At 43.5% G+C, this 19,397-nt stretch overlaps 3 protein-coding genes across 4 annotated transcripts in view; 1 reads left to right on the top strand and 2 right to left on the bottom strand.

The window, feature by feature from the left end:
• Positions 1-5,663, bottom strand: part of LOC124463484 (serine/threonine-protein kinase WNK2-like) — a 32,011-nt gene extending 26,348 nt beyond the window's left edge. The window contains 1 exon segment of the mRNA XM_047015216.1: positions 4,217-5,663. Coding sequence (XP_046871172.1) covers positions 4,217-4,879 — 663 coding nt within the window. The 5' untranslated portion in view covers positions 4,880-5,663.
• An 826-nt stretch (positions 5,664-6,489) lies between these two features.
• Positions 6,490-14,584, top strand: LOC124463481 (ninjurin-1-like). Its single transcript, XM_047015212.1, has 4 exons — positions 6,490-6,761; positions 11,876-12,110; positions 13,133-13,301; positions 13,488-14,584. Exons 1-3 carry the CDS (start codon positions 6,705-6,707, stop codon positions 13,273-13,275), a joined length of 435 nt encoding a protein of 144 aa, XP_046871168.1. The 5' UTR covers positions 6,490-6,704; the 3' UTR covers positions 13,276-13,301; positions 13,488-14,584.
• LOC124463480 (caspase recruitment domain-containing protein 19-like) lies at positions 14,582-18,991 on the bottom strand. Of its 2 annotated transcripts, none has more exons than XM_047015211.1 (6): positions 18,796-18,991; positions 18,022-18,161; positions 17,300-17,396; positions 17,108-17,167; positions 16,778-16,843; positions 14,582-16,540 (listed from the first exon to the last, which is right to left on the bottom strand). In XM_047015211.1, the coding sequence occupies exons 1-6, from the start codon at positions 18,800-18,802 to the stop codon at positions 16,431-16,433; spliced, it is 480 nt and encodes a 159-aa protein (XP_046871167.1). In that variant the 5' UTR covers positions 18,803-18,991; the 3' UTR covers positions 14,582-16,430. The 2 variants fall into 2 exon arrangements, with proteins under 2 accessions (XP_046871167.1, XP_046871166.1); XM_047015210.1 differs by having other exon boundaries at positions 17,300-17,456; positions 18,796-18,987.
• Positions 18,992-19,397: the final 406 nt, after the last annotated feature.

Genomic DNA, 19,397 nt, shown 5'->3' with positions numbered 1-19,397 from the left:
CACTGTCCAAATGAGTGACAACAGGAATCAGATAAACTGCTGACCTTCTATATCAACCCCTGACTCACTATGTCACCCCCTGACTCACTATGTCCCCCCTGACTCACTATGTCCCCCATTAAGTCAGCTCTGACTCACTATTTCACCCCCTGACTCATTATATTCCCCATTAAGTCAGCTCTGACTCACTATTTCACCCCCTGACTCACTATGTTACCCCCTGACTAACTATGTCCCCCCTGACTCACTATGTCACCCCCTGACTCACTATGTCCCCCATGACTCATGAAGTCAAATGTGACTCACTATGTTACCCCCTGACTCACTATGTCACCCCCTGACTCACTTTGTCAGCTTTGACTCACTATGTCCACCCCTGACTCACTATGTCACTCCCTGACTCACTATGTCACCCCCTGACCTGCTAAGTCACCCCCTGACTCTCTATATTACTCTTGATCTTTTTCCAAGACACCTGCCCTAACACATACTGAAATTCACTCAAATCACCAGTATAACCTCATCATAGTGTCTATATTAATTTGCCTGCAGTCCGAATTACTATAAAGATGATGTGATGAGATGATGTGGTCTGGGATAGAATGGGATGCAGAAGAGAAATACCCACACCGTACACACACACACACACACTCCCCCCCATGTATTCTTCTGGGAAAAGGAAAGTGTATGTATAGTATTACAGATCCATCCTGACAAAAACACACTGTGAAGTTCATGTACAGGCATGGATTATTCAATGATGCAGCAGAATCCTATTTCATCCATACAATCATATTGTTACCTCCCAAACCTATTTCTTACATTACAGACATATTGGGCAGATTGCCTCCCCAACCTATCTCTTACATTACAGACATATTAGGCAGATTACCTCCCAAACCTATCTCTTACATTACAGACATATTGGGCAGATGCTAACTCCTCCTCTGTTACTATACAACACACTGATCTTGCAGCGTCCTATTCTACGGAGGTCATACGATGACAAAGGTTTGTCTCTCGGGGTGTATAAGGTTTCCGGTCGTCTGGCGGTTGAAGGAGGGTGTGGCACACACAGCATCTTGCTTTAGGAGAGGGCTTTGACAATGAAATGGTAAATGTAACTGTTAGCATTTATGCTAATACAGGAATGTTGCATCGTAATCAAAAAAAATATTGCGAAGCTCCTCTGTCTTGATGGCATGAGTTGCAGGAAAAAGACGTTCTCTTCCTCATTCTTGTCCTCAGATGAACCGCTCTCTCACCTGCCCCTGATCTTTTCCTACCTCTGTCACTCACTCTCTCCCCCCTCGCTCTCCCACTCCCCCCCCCCGCCTCTCTCTCTCTGCAGAAGGGAACCTTGCGTCAGCTAGCTGAACTCTCCGGACAGATCTGCACGGTGACGACACAGGCGTGTTCTGTACCATCAGCCTAGCAGCCGCAGCTTGTCCACATGACTGGGAGACCTGTGGAGGAGAGCTGGATCCAGTCAGTGGGACTCGGTTTTCACAGAATTATGTTGCATCACCCTGCGCTCCTCTGAGAGAGTCTCCAGTCCCATCTGGGAGTCTGGGAGAGAACAGGGGGGGAAGGAAGACTCACTGAGTCTGGAAGAGAACAGAGGGGAAGGAAGACTCACTGAGTCTGGGAGAGAATAGGGGGGGATGGAGGACTCACTGAGTCTGGGAGAGAACAGAGGGGGAAGGAGGACTCACTGAAACGGGGCAGAGCAGGAGATTTGGGACACATTCTGGAAATGATATAGTGGGGCAGATGTCCGATTTGTAAATATATAAGCTGATGTCAAGTAGCCTGCCTGAATTTAGCATCACACACACACACACACTAACCACAGCTCCAGAAACCCAGTTTATCTGTGAGTGCACAGACACAGAAGCACAGATGAAGAAGGGGGGTTTTGTTTCATTGGAGGGAAAATCTGCTGAATCACCACTTCGTCTGTGCCACTACACAACCCCCCTACACATCCCCCCGCACACACACACACACAGTCAATCTTCCCTTGGTCCAACTAAGATACATATGGTATGCTTACAATTCAAGAAGACCCCTTTCAGCTCCTTAAACACCGCAATGCTGTCTCATGCTCCTGTCAGTGGCACCGATAGCCCAGGGGGACTGTTTCCATGGAGATTTCAGTTGCATGAAACATATTTTATAGTTACTTATTTTCACATAATCTTATCTGCATTGCTATTATTATTATTATTATTATTACACTAATACAATGTATTATATAACTATATCGATTGTTTAAGTCGTTTGTCTTTCTCTAAGCTAAAACTGACACAAAAGACGTTGTCTGTAGCCTGTTAACAAACCAGGCTATACTCTAGTCTGCATGTCACATGTACAGCATGGCAAGGACATTAATCGTAGATTACCATATTCAAACAGAGATTAGGGTATTCTCTAAGCCGTGAACGAGTACAGTCTCTCTCACCTACATCCACCCTGACACCTAAATCCTCTCACAGCCCCTTTTGTCCACACCCTGAAACGCTCTATGCAGCATTACAGAAGCTTCCCATTGACATGGACCTCGTCCAAAATCAGGTGTATCATATTTATATATAATATTTTATATATAATAAAGTTTTACTGCCAGTGTGCTGAATGTGATGGGTTATAGACCATCTGTTTCATCAATGCTGGTAACACATTTATGGGCCTCAACCACACCATCTTTAATGTGCTCGGTTTATTAACAAACCATCTTCTCTGTTGAAACGTGTTTTCAAGGGAGAGTTAACGTGAAAGTCACTGTAGACAAGAACACACACTGCTGCCCAGACTACATCTTCGTCTCCAGTGCCAACCTTCATCTTTGTGCCAACCTCGCCCAAGTACATCCCAGGTGTCTACACAGGACACCACTGAATTAAACGCCCCTTGCTGCAGTGAGGCGGCGATTCAGTTGATGATTTTACGGAGCTCTGTGATACATTCCCACCCTGGTATTACTAACGTGAATGTAACTTCTGGAGAACTGGCATGATGGGTAGGGTTGGTGCCACACTAGCCCACGGGGGGGGGTCAGATGGCTGAGCGGTTAGGGAATCGGCTATTAATCAGAAGGTTGCCGGTTCGATTCCCGGTCAGTTAAATGTTGTGCCCTTGGGCAAAGCACTTCACCCTACTTGCCTCGGGGGGAATATCCCTGTACCTTCTGTAAGTCACTCTGGATAAGAGCGTCTGCTAAATGGGTAATGTAAATGGAGGTGGTGTGGGAAGAGGGAAGTTGTCGTCTTACAGGGCAAAGCAAGAAATAACCAGTCCCAGTACTCCTCTTTGAGACAACCTGCACATGCAGCCCCTATCCCCACTTCCCCACTGCCAACAAGCTCGGGACTGTTGGCCCAACAAATGCTCAGGACCAGCTGAGGACCCCACCTCCTTAGCCTCCACAAGCCTCTTGGTAAAGGACAAAGTCGTCCTTAAAAATGCCAGTCAATATAAACACACCAGTATCAGCCTTCCTATAGAGCAACATAGAGCAACAGACATTCACATTCAAGTGATCCTGCTGCTCTTCGGATGAGGAGTAGATTGGATTCTAATATTTTATAAGAGCACTAGAGGACAGCTTTACTGTACATTAACGAACACATGTAGCTTAACTGACGGTGAGGGGAGGAGAGGGAAAAAGTGATTGGACATGATCCACATGTGATTTGCAGTGATGTAATGAAATAGTATCATATGAATCAAGCCCTATAGGTTTGTGACTGCTTCCTGAAGTTGACCTTGATAGTTCCTGCCACATTCTACGGCCACTGAAATTGAACCCCACTGACGAAAACCGAAAAAAGATTTCTGTGTCTGTCCTCAACTGAACTCTGGGTGATCTCAGGGGAATTTGGCTTCCAGCGTTGCTACAAGACAAGGATATCCACAGAGTGTGTGTTCCAGGCTGTTGAGCAGCAGAAACCTGGCAACCCAATCATCACTAGTGTCTCACATTCTGAACACATCACAGGAACAGAGGATTGTTCTAAACCTATCCCTTAAGGAAGTTACTAATAAATGCCTGAAACTAAAATATCCCAAACTGAAATATACCAAGTCTAGAGGCTACATGATAGATAGAATGATAACATTCTACTGAACAACAATAAATCCCAAACTGATTTGGATTATTTTAAGTCTCGTGAGGTTGAGTGTTAAAGGGAACTGTAGTTTTCCAGTTTCTTACCTGAAGTTCACACCAGGCTACTTCAACCCAGGTATCAGTATCAAGGCCTTTATAAACCGTTTTGAAGGACCCTCTGCCGAGCTCAATGTCGAACTTCAGAAAGCGCCCCCCGGGTGAGGTGGACACAGCCTTTATCCCGGCATCCTCCTCGTTCTCATCACTGCCCGCTTTACCCGTGATATCAGAGGCCGAAGCTGACTTCTGATCGGTCTCACTCCTCTCTTTCTCCTCGTCCGCGTTCGCACTTTCCGTGGCACTGTCCTTTTGTTCCACATGACTCTCGGAGCTTGAGGTCTGCTGGAAACCCACGCGTGGACCGAGTGCCCTGGTTCGAGTTCGGTCCACGATGGTACGCAAGTGTATGCTGAACACTGGATTGCTGTTGACACATTCTGGTGAATCCAGGACTTGGTCATCTGTGTCTGAAAACCACAAATTTCGGCGAATGAACCTCTGGCGGACCATGCCCCGGTAATCCGAAGAGGGATAAGCGCTGGGGTCGCTTGCACCCCGCAGCGAAGCATTCTCAATGTTGTCCATATTCCGGTCTGCCCCATTCTCATATATATGAATGTTCGTATTTCTGCCGGAGTCTAAATTGGGCACCGATGAGAATGTAGCTCCCTGTGGCGAATCGGAGTTAGTGTCGTCCCCTGAATCCATACCCAGTATAAGCACTTACCGGTGACATTCAGAGACAACGTTCAACATGGTCCTTTCCCACCAGTGGGAGCGCGCTTAGCCTACCTGCAACGCTCATATGCACTGACGCAGTTATCCAGCATGGGTATTGTTCAAAGAGGAATCTTCCATTCATTTTCTATAACATATTTCTGAATGAATGTCAAACTGACTGAAACAAATAATTACTCTGCCTCTTTCAATGCGCAATTCTAACCACCAAGGTTGCACTGGACTAAGGCAATTACAATGTCACTGCAGCTTAATCTCAATTCAGTTTCAAAAACTAGTCCATTGTATTTAAGGTCAATCTGAAATTGCCCATGGCAATTTAGGAAGTGTTTGAAGCGTGGTTAGCTGCCTAGAGAATACAAACACACGGCTGTCGTTTCCGGATAGTTATTGCCTTCTCTAATCCCTCAACACTCATCAGGAATCCGTCAAATGCGCAGCTGTGATCCGATGTTAATTACAGTCGATCATCTCACCGGTTAGGTATCGCCAAGCAATAGCCAGACACTTCTTTGTGATATGTCGACAAAATAGATGGATTTAACTCTGCGAGGCGTGACATCGCAGCATCGTCCCTTTAACTAAGCAGGCCGTCAAAGGAGTACACTTTCTCTGCTGAGCCCTGTCCGACAGAGGAGCAGAGAAGGAGAAAGCGTTGATCAGATCAGTGCGGCGCAGTTTTTGTACGTGCCCTATGCATCTCGACATCTGCGGAAGAAGGGCTACATGAGCGTTGTCTTTCTCAAATGTCACTTATTCCAGAAAGGAAAAAAGTGATGGTCCATTTTAAGGTACATAACCACGCCCCTAGCAACAACACGTATCCAATAAATGCATACGTTTTTAGACGGTACCCTCAGCCTCCGTGACACGGGTTGTTATGGACCACACAGGGCCCGCCCCTAATCCCCGTGACGCTCCGGCTCCTCTAAATGGTAGAGGATGATTTTTGACGGTTAACTATACAATGATATTTTACTGCATCATGTAATCTACTCCTCCATGCAACACTCTCAGGAATTAATCTGGCACATCAAAAAAGCGTCTGCTAAAAATGAATAAATGTAAAATGCCACAGAGGTCATGGTTTAAGTGCAGTCTGTTGGTCAACGTTCTTGTTGGCTTAACTAGGCTATATCCACCAAATTCGTAACTAATGTTAACTATATAAAATTAAAATGTTGTTCGTGAGCACAGGAGAAATAATGATAAAACAAATTAACAAACATTTTGTTGGTAAACTATACCAACGCGTTCCACTCTTAAACAAAGCCTACGCCCTTAACTACATTATCAGGTTATTAGCCTTTAATGTCAGTAGGCATTATCAGCATATATTATTAACAGAGTTAAGAGCAGGATATATGCACGTGTGTGTCTATAAGTCCACTTTGGCACACAGACTGCATTATTCTATATGTACACGTGGTGGCGTCATACATCAATAAAACATAGCCAGTGACCACGACTCAATGCAACAGTAATACAATCCCCATGCTAATGCAGTAAACCATTGGTTATAAACATAGAGTAGGCCTATCTATTCATTTAAGATACGTAAAGAGACAATTTGGCATCTAGGCTATACGATCTCTTGTCTACTTTTGACTTTCAACGAGTAGCCTGGTCATATACGCCCCCTTGTGTGAGGCGGTATCCTAGTCCTTGCCCTACACCGGACGATAGGCTACCCGATATGCTGCCCGCTCTCATTCTCACACAGTGCCCGGCAATAGACGGTTCTGGACTGCTTCATATTCGGAATTCTATTCACCTTAGTAACTAAGAAGCCGACATGGCGACCGAAAACATGGAAATGAATGGCGATGCCGACAGAGAGAACAGAGAGGAGGTAAGATGCAGCCCACGATCCATCTAAAAGCCAGTCTTCCGAGTAGCCTACTTTCAGTACTATAATTTCAGTCACACTGCCTACACACGTCTTAGTCTATAATTTACTGAAGAAGCCGGTCGCTCTTGACTCTGACTGGACAAAGGATAGTAAGCGGACGTCAAACCACAACTCGCCTGTCTGTTCGGGTATTAGGCTAATGACGAGCCGAGTTGGTGTCGATTGTAGGTTTTGAACCATTGTATTTTTCCGCCATACACACATCAGGCTACCCATTCACAGCGAATTTGGGACGTCATTGTGGAGCCAAGCCTAAAATTCGGAATTGTCTGAAGCCAGTATTCAATAGCCTTAGGCTACTTCCAACTTTTAATAGTTTTCAAACAACAGAAGCAACTTTAAATTAAGTTGTGTAGGCTACGCGAGTGGACCCACTACTTAGATTGATTAACTCATGTAATCCATTACACCCCACCTGTTGAGGATTGTCCAGTGCTGAGGTCACTGTGCCTCTTTTATTTTTTCATCCGGAAACCCCTTAATCTTTACCTCAATGGGAATTCCTAGCGTTAAAAAGTAGGCTACAAAACGCAATTTAGTATTGGGCAGTTGAGGGACATGATATGGCGGGATGATCAGTGTAATTTTTGATGGTTACTGCTTAATTACACGACCATAGCCTGTTTGTATATTATACACACGTAATGTCTCAACTAATTGCGAATAGAATAGACTAAATTCATCCTCCCCAATGTGTTCATGGACTACATCAGAGTCTGTCTATAATGACCAGAGATGTCTATAAAATGACCCTGGCAGGAATATTCCATTATATCTCTAGGTATCATCTGCAGTCTGAAGGGTTAGGGTGTCTCACTAATTGAGGCCATATAGTTTCAGTATGCCACCCATGGACATTCTCCACAGGGAGGTTATAATATCACAGCATCTTCATAGGGAAGTCTGAGCAAGCCATAGAACTAAGTCGCTCTGGATAAGAGCGTCTGCAAAAATGGCTAAATGTAAGTCTCAATAATGTTTGTTGTTTCATGCGTCCAGGTTTATTTAACCAGCTTCACGCGCACACCAGGGGCCTGCACTTGATGTTGATCCACAGTTGAAGTTCAAAAAACAGGAAGAAATCATAAAAACAAGGCTTGTGGAGCCCAGGGTAAAATAAACAGCTATCATAACCTTATAATTAAGGTTGGAGACAAGTTTGGGAATCCCTTGTACTGGCTAGAAGGAACCTTGCCATTACAAGATCTTAACTTCCTTACTCTCAGAGCCTGTTTGCCAGATTAAGTATTTTCAAACATTTATTCCCAAGGGCGAATCTAGGTTCCCACTTTTGGGGGGGGGGGGCTAAGCCCCTAGATAAAACCTATAATTTTTCAGCAATCAGCAAATCAGCAAAACTATAGGGGGTTCTGGGGGCATGTTCCCCCAGAAGACATTTTTGAAAATATCCTTTTAAATAGTGTCCTCTAGTGGGTTTTAGGAAGAGAAATGAACAAATTTAGATTTAAAATACGAAGAAGAAAAAATATTAATATATATTTTTTTATATAATAATATTTGTTTGGGGGGGCTAATGCAACTTTTGGGGGGGGCTACATAGGGCTAGATACACCCATGTTTATTCCCCAGCCAGCTAATACTTTAGCGATGCCTAAATCTTGGTAGAGAAAGTGGAGGGCAGCATGTCAGAGTCAGATGGCTAAGCGGTGAGGGAGTCGGGCTAGTAATCAGAAGGTTGCCGGATTGATTCCCCCTGTGCCAAATTACGTTGTGTCCTTGGGCAAGGCACTTCACCCTACTTGCCTCGGGGGGGAATTACCCTGTGCTTACTGTAAGTCGCTCTGGACAAGAGCGTCTGCTAAATGTAAATGTCAAAGCATGATGCTACCAAGAAAGCCTTTGGAAAATAAATAAGATAAATATGTTAGGTGTGGCGTTTCACCTGAGGCTAATTCTGTTCTATTTTGCAAACCCATGTTCAATATAAAAAAATAACAGGTATACAGTGCATTGTAAAATCAAATTAAGGAGTAATTAAGACATTTAAAACATAAGCAAAAAAACATGGATAATGCCTACATGCCGATTTATAATAATGAAATAATAACACAACATTTTAAATAGCTCGTAACATTTGGTCCGTGAAGTGTTACTGAAGTGTAAACTAAAGACTGACAGGTTGTATCCCTGCTGAACAAACACACGGTAGAACAGCTTTCAGTTTCAGTTTCACAAGTTCATTACTCACCCAGTACTCACTTGTAATGGTGTAGAAAGTAGTAACCTGTGGAAACTAAAAAAGTTCCCTTATCTCAGTGAGTCACTAGGCAGAGGCCATATTGTCAATGACAGAGAAAGAGAAAGTTCAAATATGTAGGAAGAATGGAAAAGACTCATTTTAATGATTTAAACAAATAATTTATTTTACAACAATTTCTTTTAAACAAATAATTTATTTTATTGTAAACTGTGTTGAATTCAATGTCATTGTTTTGACGTGAGAGGAAAAGGTTTCAAATAAATAACAGAAACTAATTGTGAAAACACGGGGGAAGATGAGAGATTCAAACTGTTGGATTTGAAAGTATACAGTTCACATCAGAAGGAAAGGGTGAGCTCGGGAAGATAAAGGGAAGTCAATATGTCAGTTGAGTATTGAAAAAAAATAAGAGACTTGAAAGAAAACCGCCAGAATGCATCAACCCTAGAGATGGTTAGTTGGGTCTACTACAAATACATTTCCTTCCCCTGTTTGCTGAGGTGACAAACGAGGGTTAGAGTCATGTGGGTCTTTTCTCGGCCAACCTGAACACAAGGCAGGCCTTGTTAGGGCGGGTGTGTTTCTTTTAGGCCCAGCAGATTTGTTCACAGTCTGGCCTGGGCCTAAAAGACACACTCCCGCTCTCGACTTCCCCACTCAGAGAGACTGGGGGAGGAAAGAGAGTCTGAGGGTAATGTTTAGCTTAGAACCCCATGGGCTTTAGTGATGTAGACATAAGTTACATAAGCGTTACAGTGACATACTGTACTTATTTACCATGTGCTTAATGCTGCATCTATTCTGCTGGGTCTTAGAGCTAAGTAAACAACATGGTCAAACCGGCCTTCACACATACATGGAACCAAATGATCTGTCACAGCAGTGCCACAGTAAAAGTGGATAGAGAGAGGCGTTGACATTTACATTTAGCAGATGCTCTTATCCAGAGCGACTTACAGTAAGTACAGGGACATTCCCCCCAAGGCAAGTAGGGTGAAGTGCCTTGCCCAAGGACACAACGTCATTTTGCACGGCGGGGAATCGATCCGGCAACCTTCCGATTACTAGCCCGACTCCCTCACCGCTCAGCCATCTGACTCCCATTCACTGGTCTAATGTGTGCCCCATGTAGGCAGAGTCCTGGCCGCGGCGGTCCGGGTTCGAATCTGGCCCAGGCCCCTTTACCGCGTGTCATCCCCTGTCAGTGTCACACTTTTAGCACTTTGAGATTTGATTTCAAATGAAAACGTTTCCTGTCCTCTCCATAATTACTATCTCTGTCAATGAAACTATAAAGGCAGTAATACTCCTAAAATCTTTATTAAAAAAGGGGTTGGAAAGAAAACAAATGTGACTGCACGTGGATGGATGCAAGAGTCCCCTGTTTGTATCACCTGACCTGAGATCTGCTGTAATGGATAACAACCCCTGTATGTTTCAAATGGGAGTCATGAGAGTCACTGAGAACAACCTTGCAGCTCTCCTTCAGTGGTTGTCATTCCTATACCAGACTACACACTATCTCGCCAGGATTTCAGAGCATTTTTGGGGTTGGGGGTGGCTGTAGTAGAAAGTATTTTGGGAGTCAGGTGGCTGAGCGGGTAGAGCATCAGGCTAGTAATCTGAAGGTTGCCAGTTCGATTCCTGGCCGGTGAAGATGACGTTGTGTCCTTGGGCAAGGCACTTCACCCTACTTGCCTCAGGGAGGATGTCCCTGTACTTACTGTAAGTCTCTCTGGATAAGAGCGTCTGCTAAATGTAAATGTTAACTTTTGGGGGAAGCAGATAAGAAAATATTCAGTTATAAAGAATAATTAACTTTCAATACTGCTGTTGGAACACAACTGGTGCCCGTACCGAACATGTTTCATTGTTAGAAAAGTTTCAGACAAACATTCAGTTTGTAACAAACATGATTCAGCATATCAACCAGATTATTACAATTATCAGGTGTGCTGGATTAAGGGTTTTACACAACCTGCAGGACAGCTGCTGTGTAGAGAAACAGCGTGGGGCAGTCCTGGTCTAGAATCTGTTGGTGTGTGAAAGTTACTGTGGAATGCATCCACTCCATCCTGACCCTGGAGTTGTGTTAAAGTCCCACATTATTGCATCCTTTTCAAAATTACCTCAATTTCTTCTTAGTTTTAGTTCCCTTTTACTGTTCCATGACACTAAGCTTGTAAACATCACAATACCATATAAATACCCACCCCTTTTTTTAAAGAAATGTTTAGTTCAACCTTGTGTGAAATAAAACTGGACGATCTTTATAAAAGGTGCCTTGTTGACAAAGTATCGTGTCTGCTCTACTTCACACTGGGTTGAAACATCCTTCTTCTTCTTTAGTTTCTGTGACCATCACCCTCAGCAGGAAACAAAAACAATGAAAATGACCTTTGACCTCTCTAGTCACCCACTCTTTTCTTCTCTTTTCCAACAACTTAAAGTTACACCCATTGTTAGGGAAAGTATCACTTCATGTAAAAAATAACATTATGAAGTTTTTTACTTTCAGTTCCCACAAATGTGCAAAATGCCCTCAATTTCAGCATGCAACAAAAGTCCAAACATCAACATAATAAAAAGTTCAGGGCAATTTTGCACATTTGTGGGAACTGAAAGTAAAAAACTTCATAATGTTATTTTTTACATGAAGTGATACTTTCCCTAACAATGGGTGTAACTTTAAGTTGTCTCTTTCCCCAAGTAACTAGGGCCTAGTTAGTAAACAGCCATGGTTGTCTACACACATTCCGCACGACGACAAACTCTCCGATCATGTAACGTAACATCAGGCGTTTAAACTGACGTTCCCTCCTCTCGTGTTCAGGTGCTGCGCCCTGCTCGCTGGCGGCGGGCAGACGGGCCAATCAACATGAACCACTACGCCAACAAGAAGAGCGCGGCTCAGAGCATGCTGGACGTGGCGCTGCTGATGGCTAACGCCTCCCAGCTGAAGGCCGTCCTGGAGCAGGGCCCTGGCCCCTTCTACGTCCCCCTCGTCACCCTCATCAGCATCTCCCTCACGCTGCAGATCCTGGTGGGCATTCTGCTCATCTTCATCGGTGCGTCTCTCTCTGTGTGTGTCTGTGTTATTCACCTAGTGGTGCTTTGTGAGGTTCCTGCCAAGGAAAATTAACCCTACGTGTGCTACTACTCGGCAATAAACCTGATTCTGATACCAGCGCACATAGGGAGGCAGATACTCAAGGAGTAGAAGTTACTCCCAAGGGACTGTCTGTTACAAGATTCACTCTTGTAACGGACAGGTCTCCTCTATCTCCTTGTCCTTTTGGGCTTCTTAATTTATAATGTATACCAAACTCCCGTCTTCATTCTACTGACCTTATCAGGTCCTGACCCTGTGCTTTACGTCCCTCATAGTAACTGCAATAAAGCCCAGACACTAAAAGTGGCACTATATATTCATGGAACTATACTAACAGTTAAAAGGACAATCCACTTTTTCTTCCTCTTCAGATAGGCCTAGCTCCTGACATCATCATCATGACATCATCTCCAGCCAGCTGGCTTATTTCAGAGTCCCCACGCCTGTAGAATGTTATCTTTGGACTGAACAATTGGCAGCTTGCCATCACGCCCCCGAAGTCTTCCCTAATCTTTATCTGTCAGTTCTCTATGTAGGGTGTGTGTGTGTGGTGGGGGTTGTTGTGAAAGGGGTCCACCTTCATACCACATGCACAGTCAAGGCAACTCCCCGTGACTAGTCAAGCGTGTCACTAGGTCCCCCTGACTGACCTAGATCATTATCATTCTTTGAAAGTATTTTGCAGAGTGACAGGTTATGTTGCATGCTGTGTTTTCCTATCATAAGGTCCGACAATAATTCGGTAAATACTGGTACAGCATTATTAAAAAGGACCTCCTGGATAATGAACGTACAACTGTAGCGATAGTGCCACCTGGTGGCCTCTTTGAGGACCAGCAGACCAGAGTGACTAAGCTAAAAGCACATCTGACGAATCATGTCCCAACCCTAACCCTAACCCTTTTTATATATATATATCGTTGTAAAAAAAAAAACGGTTCTTTCTTTTTTTCAATTGGTTCTTGTTGTTGTTTACAGTGAAGTGGAACCTGAACGACGAGAGCATGCACTTCAGGTTGAACGTCCTGGAGAACATAGCCACTGTACTCGTCTTCATCATCGTCATCATCAACGTCTTCATCACTGCTTTTGGCGTTCAGAATCCCAAAACGAGCGCTTGACTTCCTTCCCCCGACAGCACTTACAGGTATGAGCCATCGCTTGGTTTGCGTCCACCATATTCAAATACCGCTAGTTGCTTGTATATCGCAGTAAACAAATATAAAAATATGTTGTATGGGTATTCAACACATTTAAAATACTGTTTTGAGTCTCTGAAGTACTCCAGCAATAACATTAACAACATGCTGTCATATTGTTTGATACTTAACAGGAGAGGAAACTCCTAGGATCATGTTTTCCACAGCTTAACACAACTCACAAGAGCTGTGTTCCCCATGAAAAGTGAAGCGCCTCAATCTCCAGAACAAGTTTGGGATCATTACGGTCATTTCATGCACAACTCTTCACCAGTGCCTGAACTGGTGTGTGAATACTGCTTTAGCCTACTTTATCAACAATGCGGATTCCTCTTTTTGATACTGTAAATATCAGTTACATGTGATGGCTGTGTCGTCAATGGGAAAACTGCCGTTTTAACCTCAGTTTAGAAACTGTGTGTTAGAGTGAGTGTGTGTGTGTGAGAGAGAGAGAGAGAGAGAGAGAGAGAGAGAGAGAGAGAGAGAGAGAGAGAGAGAGTGTGTGTGTGTGGTCCCAGCACATGCGAGTCCTTATAACAACATGTCTGCACCACCAAAATAATGTCCAAGGCTCTGTGCTCTGTAGAGAGCAGATGTTTTGGAGTTCCGTTAACCCAGATGTGCTTTGCTCTGCGGGCGATGTTTAAACCATTTCTGCCTCCCAACTACACATTACCCGTGTAGATTTCAATGCAGTAGGTGTGGATCAAAATGCCAGAGAACTGGTTCAATAGCCGTGACAGGACAAGGTCATTCTTACACCAATCCTCTGTTTTTAAATCTGAATAGAAACACTGGAGGGAAAAAAAGGACTAAACGCAGTAGATGTTGACAGGATGTCATTAGGAATGAGGCCTCGTCTCAGCTTCTGAGGCCTCCACATACTCAGGCAGTATTACAGCACCATCTAGTGGCCAGTAAAGGTAGTACAGTTCAGTTTGACTCCACCTACAGTAAGAGCAGACAAATGCATGATGCCTTTCATATCTCAGAACTATGCAATACCGTGGAAGTTTAATGTGTTTCTACACGAGTGGATTTCTTCAGTTTTTTTTTTTTACACATGCTATAATCATGTCTTTAGTGTATTTGTTGTTTTTCTAAATCTTTTGTAAATGAAGGACCAAATGCTTTACGCCCATTTTAAGTGTTATGTTATAGTTTTATGCACTGCCTGATTCTATTCAAAAAAGAAAGTTTTATATATATGTATAAAAAAATACAAAGCTTGTCTCAGTTACATTTATTTGTCCATGCACAGGAGTACAGTTCATAGTCATATACATTGTTATGGCACTTTGTGATTCTATGGTGGTACTAGTAGACATTCTACAGAACAGGAACGACTGTAACCTTGAAGAACTCTCCCTCAGTTCACTCTACACAGTGAACATATCAGGTTAGGTACATAGAAACACTGTGAGAAGTGAACCTGCAATTCCCTCCTATAAAACTATACAATCATAGGAACATACACCTCCCATTACAAATGTAAGTAGAGTACTTATGTAGCAAGTACTTCCCCCTAAATAATAAGGCTAATTAACTCACAAAGGCTTTTTTGAAAGTTTTTACCCACAGGCAGTGAGACACTTGATCTAAACATTTTAAATTCAGCACCTTTTTGAAATAAATGTAATTAAATTTATTAAAATTTTATTTTTGCACAAGGTGGAGCATAGACCCTTTCACATTTCAATACATTTGTTGTATGTGACAAATAAAATACTTGAACTTGAGGCAACAAGTGAGCGAGAGGTCAAATCATAAAGGGATACAAAATAACAAGTTTAAAAGCTTTTGAAGTGCATCCAAAATTATGACGTTCTGCACCAATTCTGAACAAATACAATCTTAATTTTTTTTTTAAGTTATAATTCCCTAAGTAAAAGCACCAAAAGAGTTACGACAATATGGTATTGTAATGAAGCTCCTTCAAATGTAAAACCAGATTCTATCCAATCACAATCTTACTGGGCATGGATTCAACAAATCGGGGGGCTTCAAATGTGGAAGTACCAAAAAGAGTGTGACCACTAACAACGTCGTTTGAAACAGAAGTTTCCAGAAAGGGTTGTAATGGTCTGCTGCTGAGCTAAGCAAGGTGACACACAGCAACACTGTCATGGCTTCACCGTCACACCCAAACAGGCTTTCAGACGGTCATCTTCCTCTACGTTTCTAGTTTTGTCACACGGTTATAATCTGAACAGGGCTGTCCATCTCTGTTACTGGACTGACCGTCCTGTAGGTTTACTCTCTCCAACCTAACTTGTAACAAACATGATTCAGCGTATCAACCAGATTATTACAATAATCAGGTGTGCTGGATTAAGGGTTTTACACAACCTGCAGGACAACTGCTGTGTAGAGAAACAGTGTGGGGCAGTCCTGGTCTAGAATCTGTTGGTGTGTGAAAGTTACTGTGGAATGCATCCACTCCATCCTGACCCTGGCATTGTGTTAAAGTCCCACGTTATTGCATCCTTTTCAAAATTACCTCAATGCATTCTTAGTTTTAGTTCCCTTTTACTGTTCCATGACACTGAGCTTGTAAACATCACAATACCATATAAATACCCACCCCTTTTTGTTAAGAAATGTTTAGTTCAACCATGTGTGAAATAAAACTGGACGATCTTTATAAAAGGTGCCTTGTTGACAAAGTATCGTGTCTGTAAAACAAGACAGAGATAATTTATCTTGCAATTTCAAAGGGTTTGGTGTAAAAGTTCCTTTCACCAGAAAAGAGACCTGTTAAACAGGAGAGAAAATCCTCGTACCAGATATGACCAGAAATACATAAGAAGGGTTTCTGGTACCAGTGACCGGGGTACATACAGTATATACAGAGAAGTGATCTGCCCCTGAAACAGTGTGGTGTAGTGTCATCCTGAAACGCCCCTGTAGTAATTTCATCCCAACTGCCCACCCTCATCCCTGTGTCCTGGACCCAGAAGTGATTCAAAGCATACAGGATTGGACACAGACCATTGTGATGTGCCTCACTTACACCAATCCCATGCTTCTGCCTTGAGGTGGAAGAGTGGAAGAGGGATGTCGGCCACACAGCACCATTACATGCTAATGTTGTCTTCGGAGTACCATATGAGCACCTCTCTGGCCGTTCTTCCCAGCCCCAGAGCCACCAAGCCCAGGGCCCGACTGCCCCCAGTCACTCTGGACTCTACAGGGAGAGAGGCTAGCTTTAGCACCCATGGGATACACTGCATGTGTACTACATCACACATTTGTGCGTACTTGGAGTGTGATGTCATGCGTGTTCACAGTCTGAGCTGTTAAGACATGCCTGAATGTAGTTAGCAGATGTTAGGGATGTGATTCAGAGGGTTAGATGACAAAGAGAGAGAGAGAGAGAGAGAGAGAGAGAGAGAGAGAGAGAGAGAGAGAGAGAGAGACTCACCTCCGTAGTAATACAACATGGCCATTCCCACGGCAACGCTGAAACAACCCAGGAAGAACAGAGGACCTGGACAGGGCAGAAGTGTTCATCAAGAGTGAAATATTTGTATTTAACCCATCAGGAAGTTTAACAAGATGAGACAATGACACTGTGTTTAAGTTTGTCCGACTCATTGTGTGTGTGTTTTGTTAGGCTCTCTCTTGGAAGTCGCTTTGGATAAAAGCATTTGCCTCATGAATACATGTAAATGTGTGTGTGTGTGTGTGTGTGAAAGCAGGAGTGAGAGAAAGAGAGTGACAGAACGAGAGGTGAGAAGTATCCCTGTCTTACCTTTGTCATTTAACGCATATCTCTGATTGGACTTTACCAGTGGAACACTGAAGGGGTCATCTTAGGGGTCAGACAGATCAAATTACACAAATAAAGTCTCACAGAACCTACCAAGCAACAAGACAATAGCCTACAGGAAATACAATTTACATAAAGAATTGATCTGTAATCCTGTCCAGGCGAGGGACTAACCTCTGAGGCGGAGGCGCGTGGGCAGGCTGTAGTACACCTCCTCCACGTGCAGGTGAAGCGCCCTGTAGAACTCCCGGCAGGCCTCCTCTCCTCTCCCCTGCAGGTGGTAGAGCAGTTCTGACAGACGGACGCAGGTGGGAACGTCAAGATCCCTGAACTGGCAAGACAGTCGCACCAGCAAGAGGAGTCAGATGGTTGAGTGGTGAGGGAGTCGGGCTAGTAATCGGAAGGTTGCCGGATCGATTCCCCGCCGTGCCACATGATGTTGTGTCCTTGGGCAAGGCACTTCACCCTACTTGCCTCTGGGGGAATGTCCCTGTACTTCAGGGGTGTGTCCAGACATTTTTGATAGGGGTGGCCCGCTACTGACTGGGCATATTGCTAATCATATTTTAGGATATTGGGGTGGCCAATCAGATTTCAGGGGTGGCCCGTGCCTAGGCCACTCCCTGAACACGCCACTGCTGTACTTACTGTAAGTCGCTCTGGATAAGAGCGTCTGCTAAATGACTAAATGTAAATGCAAGAGCTATTATAGTTGTTATTATTATTAGGGTTAGTCTTCCATTCGTCGCAATTCACTGAAATGTGTGTAAATAAGTTCTCATGCTAACCTACTGATTTTGGCAGTGAATGCTGTATTTACTTAACTGCTTGTGGAAGTAGGGTTTTATGTTTCCTAGTTGTGATTCTGTCGATGTTTCACTGCGGTGTAGGCTTACTTTGGTGGCCTCCTTGTCTGAGAGAATCTGCGGGTAGATCCTGTTGAGCTGAAGGATGAGTTTGTCCACCAGTTCTGTGTCCAGCCTTCTGTCGGATTTGAGGAACCGGCTGTCCTCCAGTAGTTGGTCATGGAAGGTGTCTTGACAGGCATAGAGAAGAACAACTGTATGGTTAGGCATGGGAATTTGCAGTGTTGGGCAGTGCCCGGGAGAAGTAGGCACTGTATGTGAGAGAACTACACTTTCAACGTTTGTTTATGGAATTAATGAATTCCAGAAAATGTTGTCAAGATATTAACGTAATGCTAAAGGCGACGTTAAACACACGTAAATAAAGTTAAGTCTGGGCGGTGAGTGTTCATGCAGCACTGAAAAGTGATTTCAATCTTCAGGTTCTTGAGGCATTTTATATGCTTGTTAGAACGATGTTACATTTGGCAGCAGCCAGCGGTGACTATGACCTTTACGTCACACAATAACATAACCTAAGTCGCTTTGGCGCGTTTCACAGCAAAATGAATGGTTTATAACAAGTTACAAATGGAGACATTTCTAAACAAGGCGAGGCTACCAAGCGAAGTTGCCATACTCATAGCAACCCTGACTCAAAACACAAGGAAGCACTATTAACAATATCCTTAAGAGCATTGTTTCAGCGCGCGAAATGTAAAAACATAATGGGGGGACGGGGGACGGGACGGTCAAATTGTCATTTTTAACTATGGTAAATAATCATAATGTCCAAATTTAGTGAGTAGGCTTCAAACAACTAACCTCCCATTGTAGAGTCCTCTCTGTCCTTTGTTTGGCCACTCCCCTTGAGACCATCAGGAACTCAGTGGGAGGGGCGTTAAGTTTCTCAGGAAATGGGAGAAACAAAATTAAGATGTGGATCAAAAACGCTTAACATCTTGCGGTGGTTTACATTCGACATTGACCTGAAATGACTCTAGTATTGAAATGAAAGCATGATGCTCTTTCGGAGACTATCTTCCGTTGGCATTCCTTGTTGGGGTCGAGTCTATTTTTATCGTAAGAGTGCCTCGTCTCAATTTACAATGAACTCGCCAACTCCACATACTGAATGGATACGTAGCCTACTCTCACTTGAACTACACATATTTATATATAAACATAACTTCTTTTTTAAATGACAACACAACACTTTAAAACGTTAGATTAATTTTATTTTCCATTACGCATAACTTTAAAGCAGAGCCACATTAGCTGTCTATGCACATTGTCACTGCATTAAAGAACATGTTTTCCAATGAGCACATTTACCACATTTTCAAACGGTCCTATGAAATGGCAGAATTACCTTGTTATTTTGGTACCAGTATACCATCCATCATAATCAACAACCACAACGTTGT

This window comes from Hypomesus transpacificus, unplaced genomic scaffold, assembly GCF_021917145.1.
Source record: "Hypomesus transpacificus isolate Combined female unplaced genomic scaffold, fHypTra1 scaffold_287, whole genome shotgun sequence".
NCBI lineage: Eukaryota > Metazoa > Chordata > Actinopteri > Osmeriformes > Osmeridae > Hypomesus > Hypomesus transpacificus.
The sequence above is the reverse complement of the archived record's forward strand: the minus strand, read 5'-3'. Positions and strand labels throughout refer to the sequence as shown.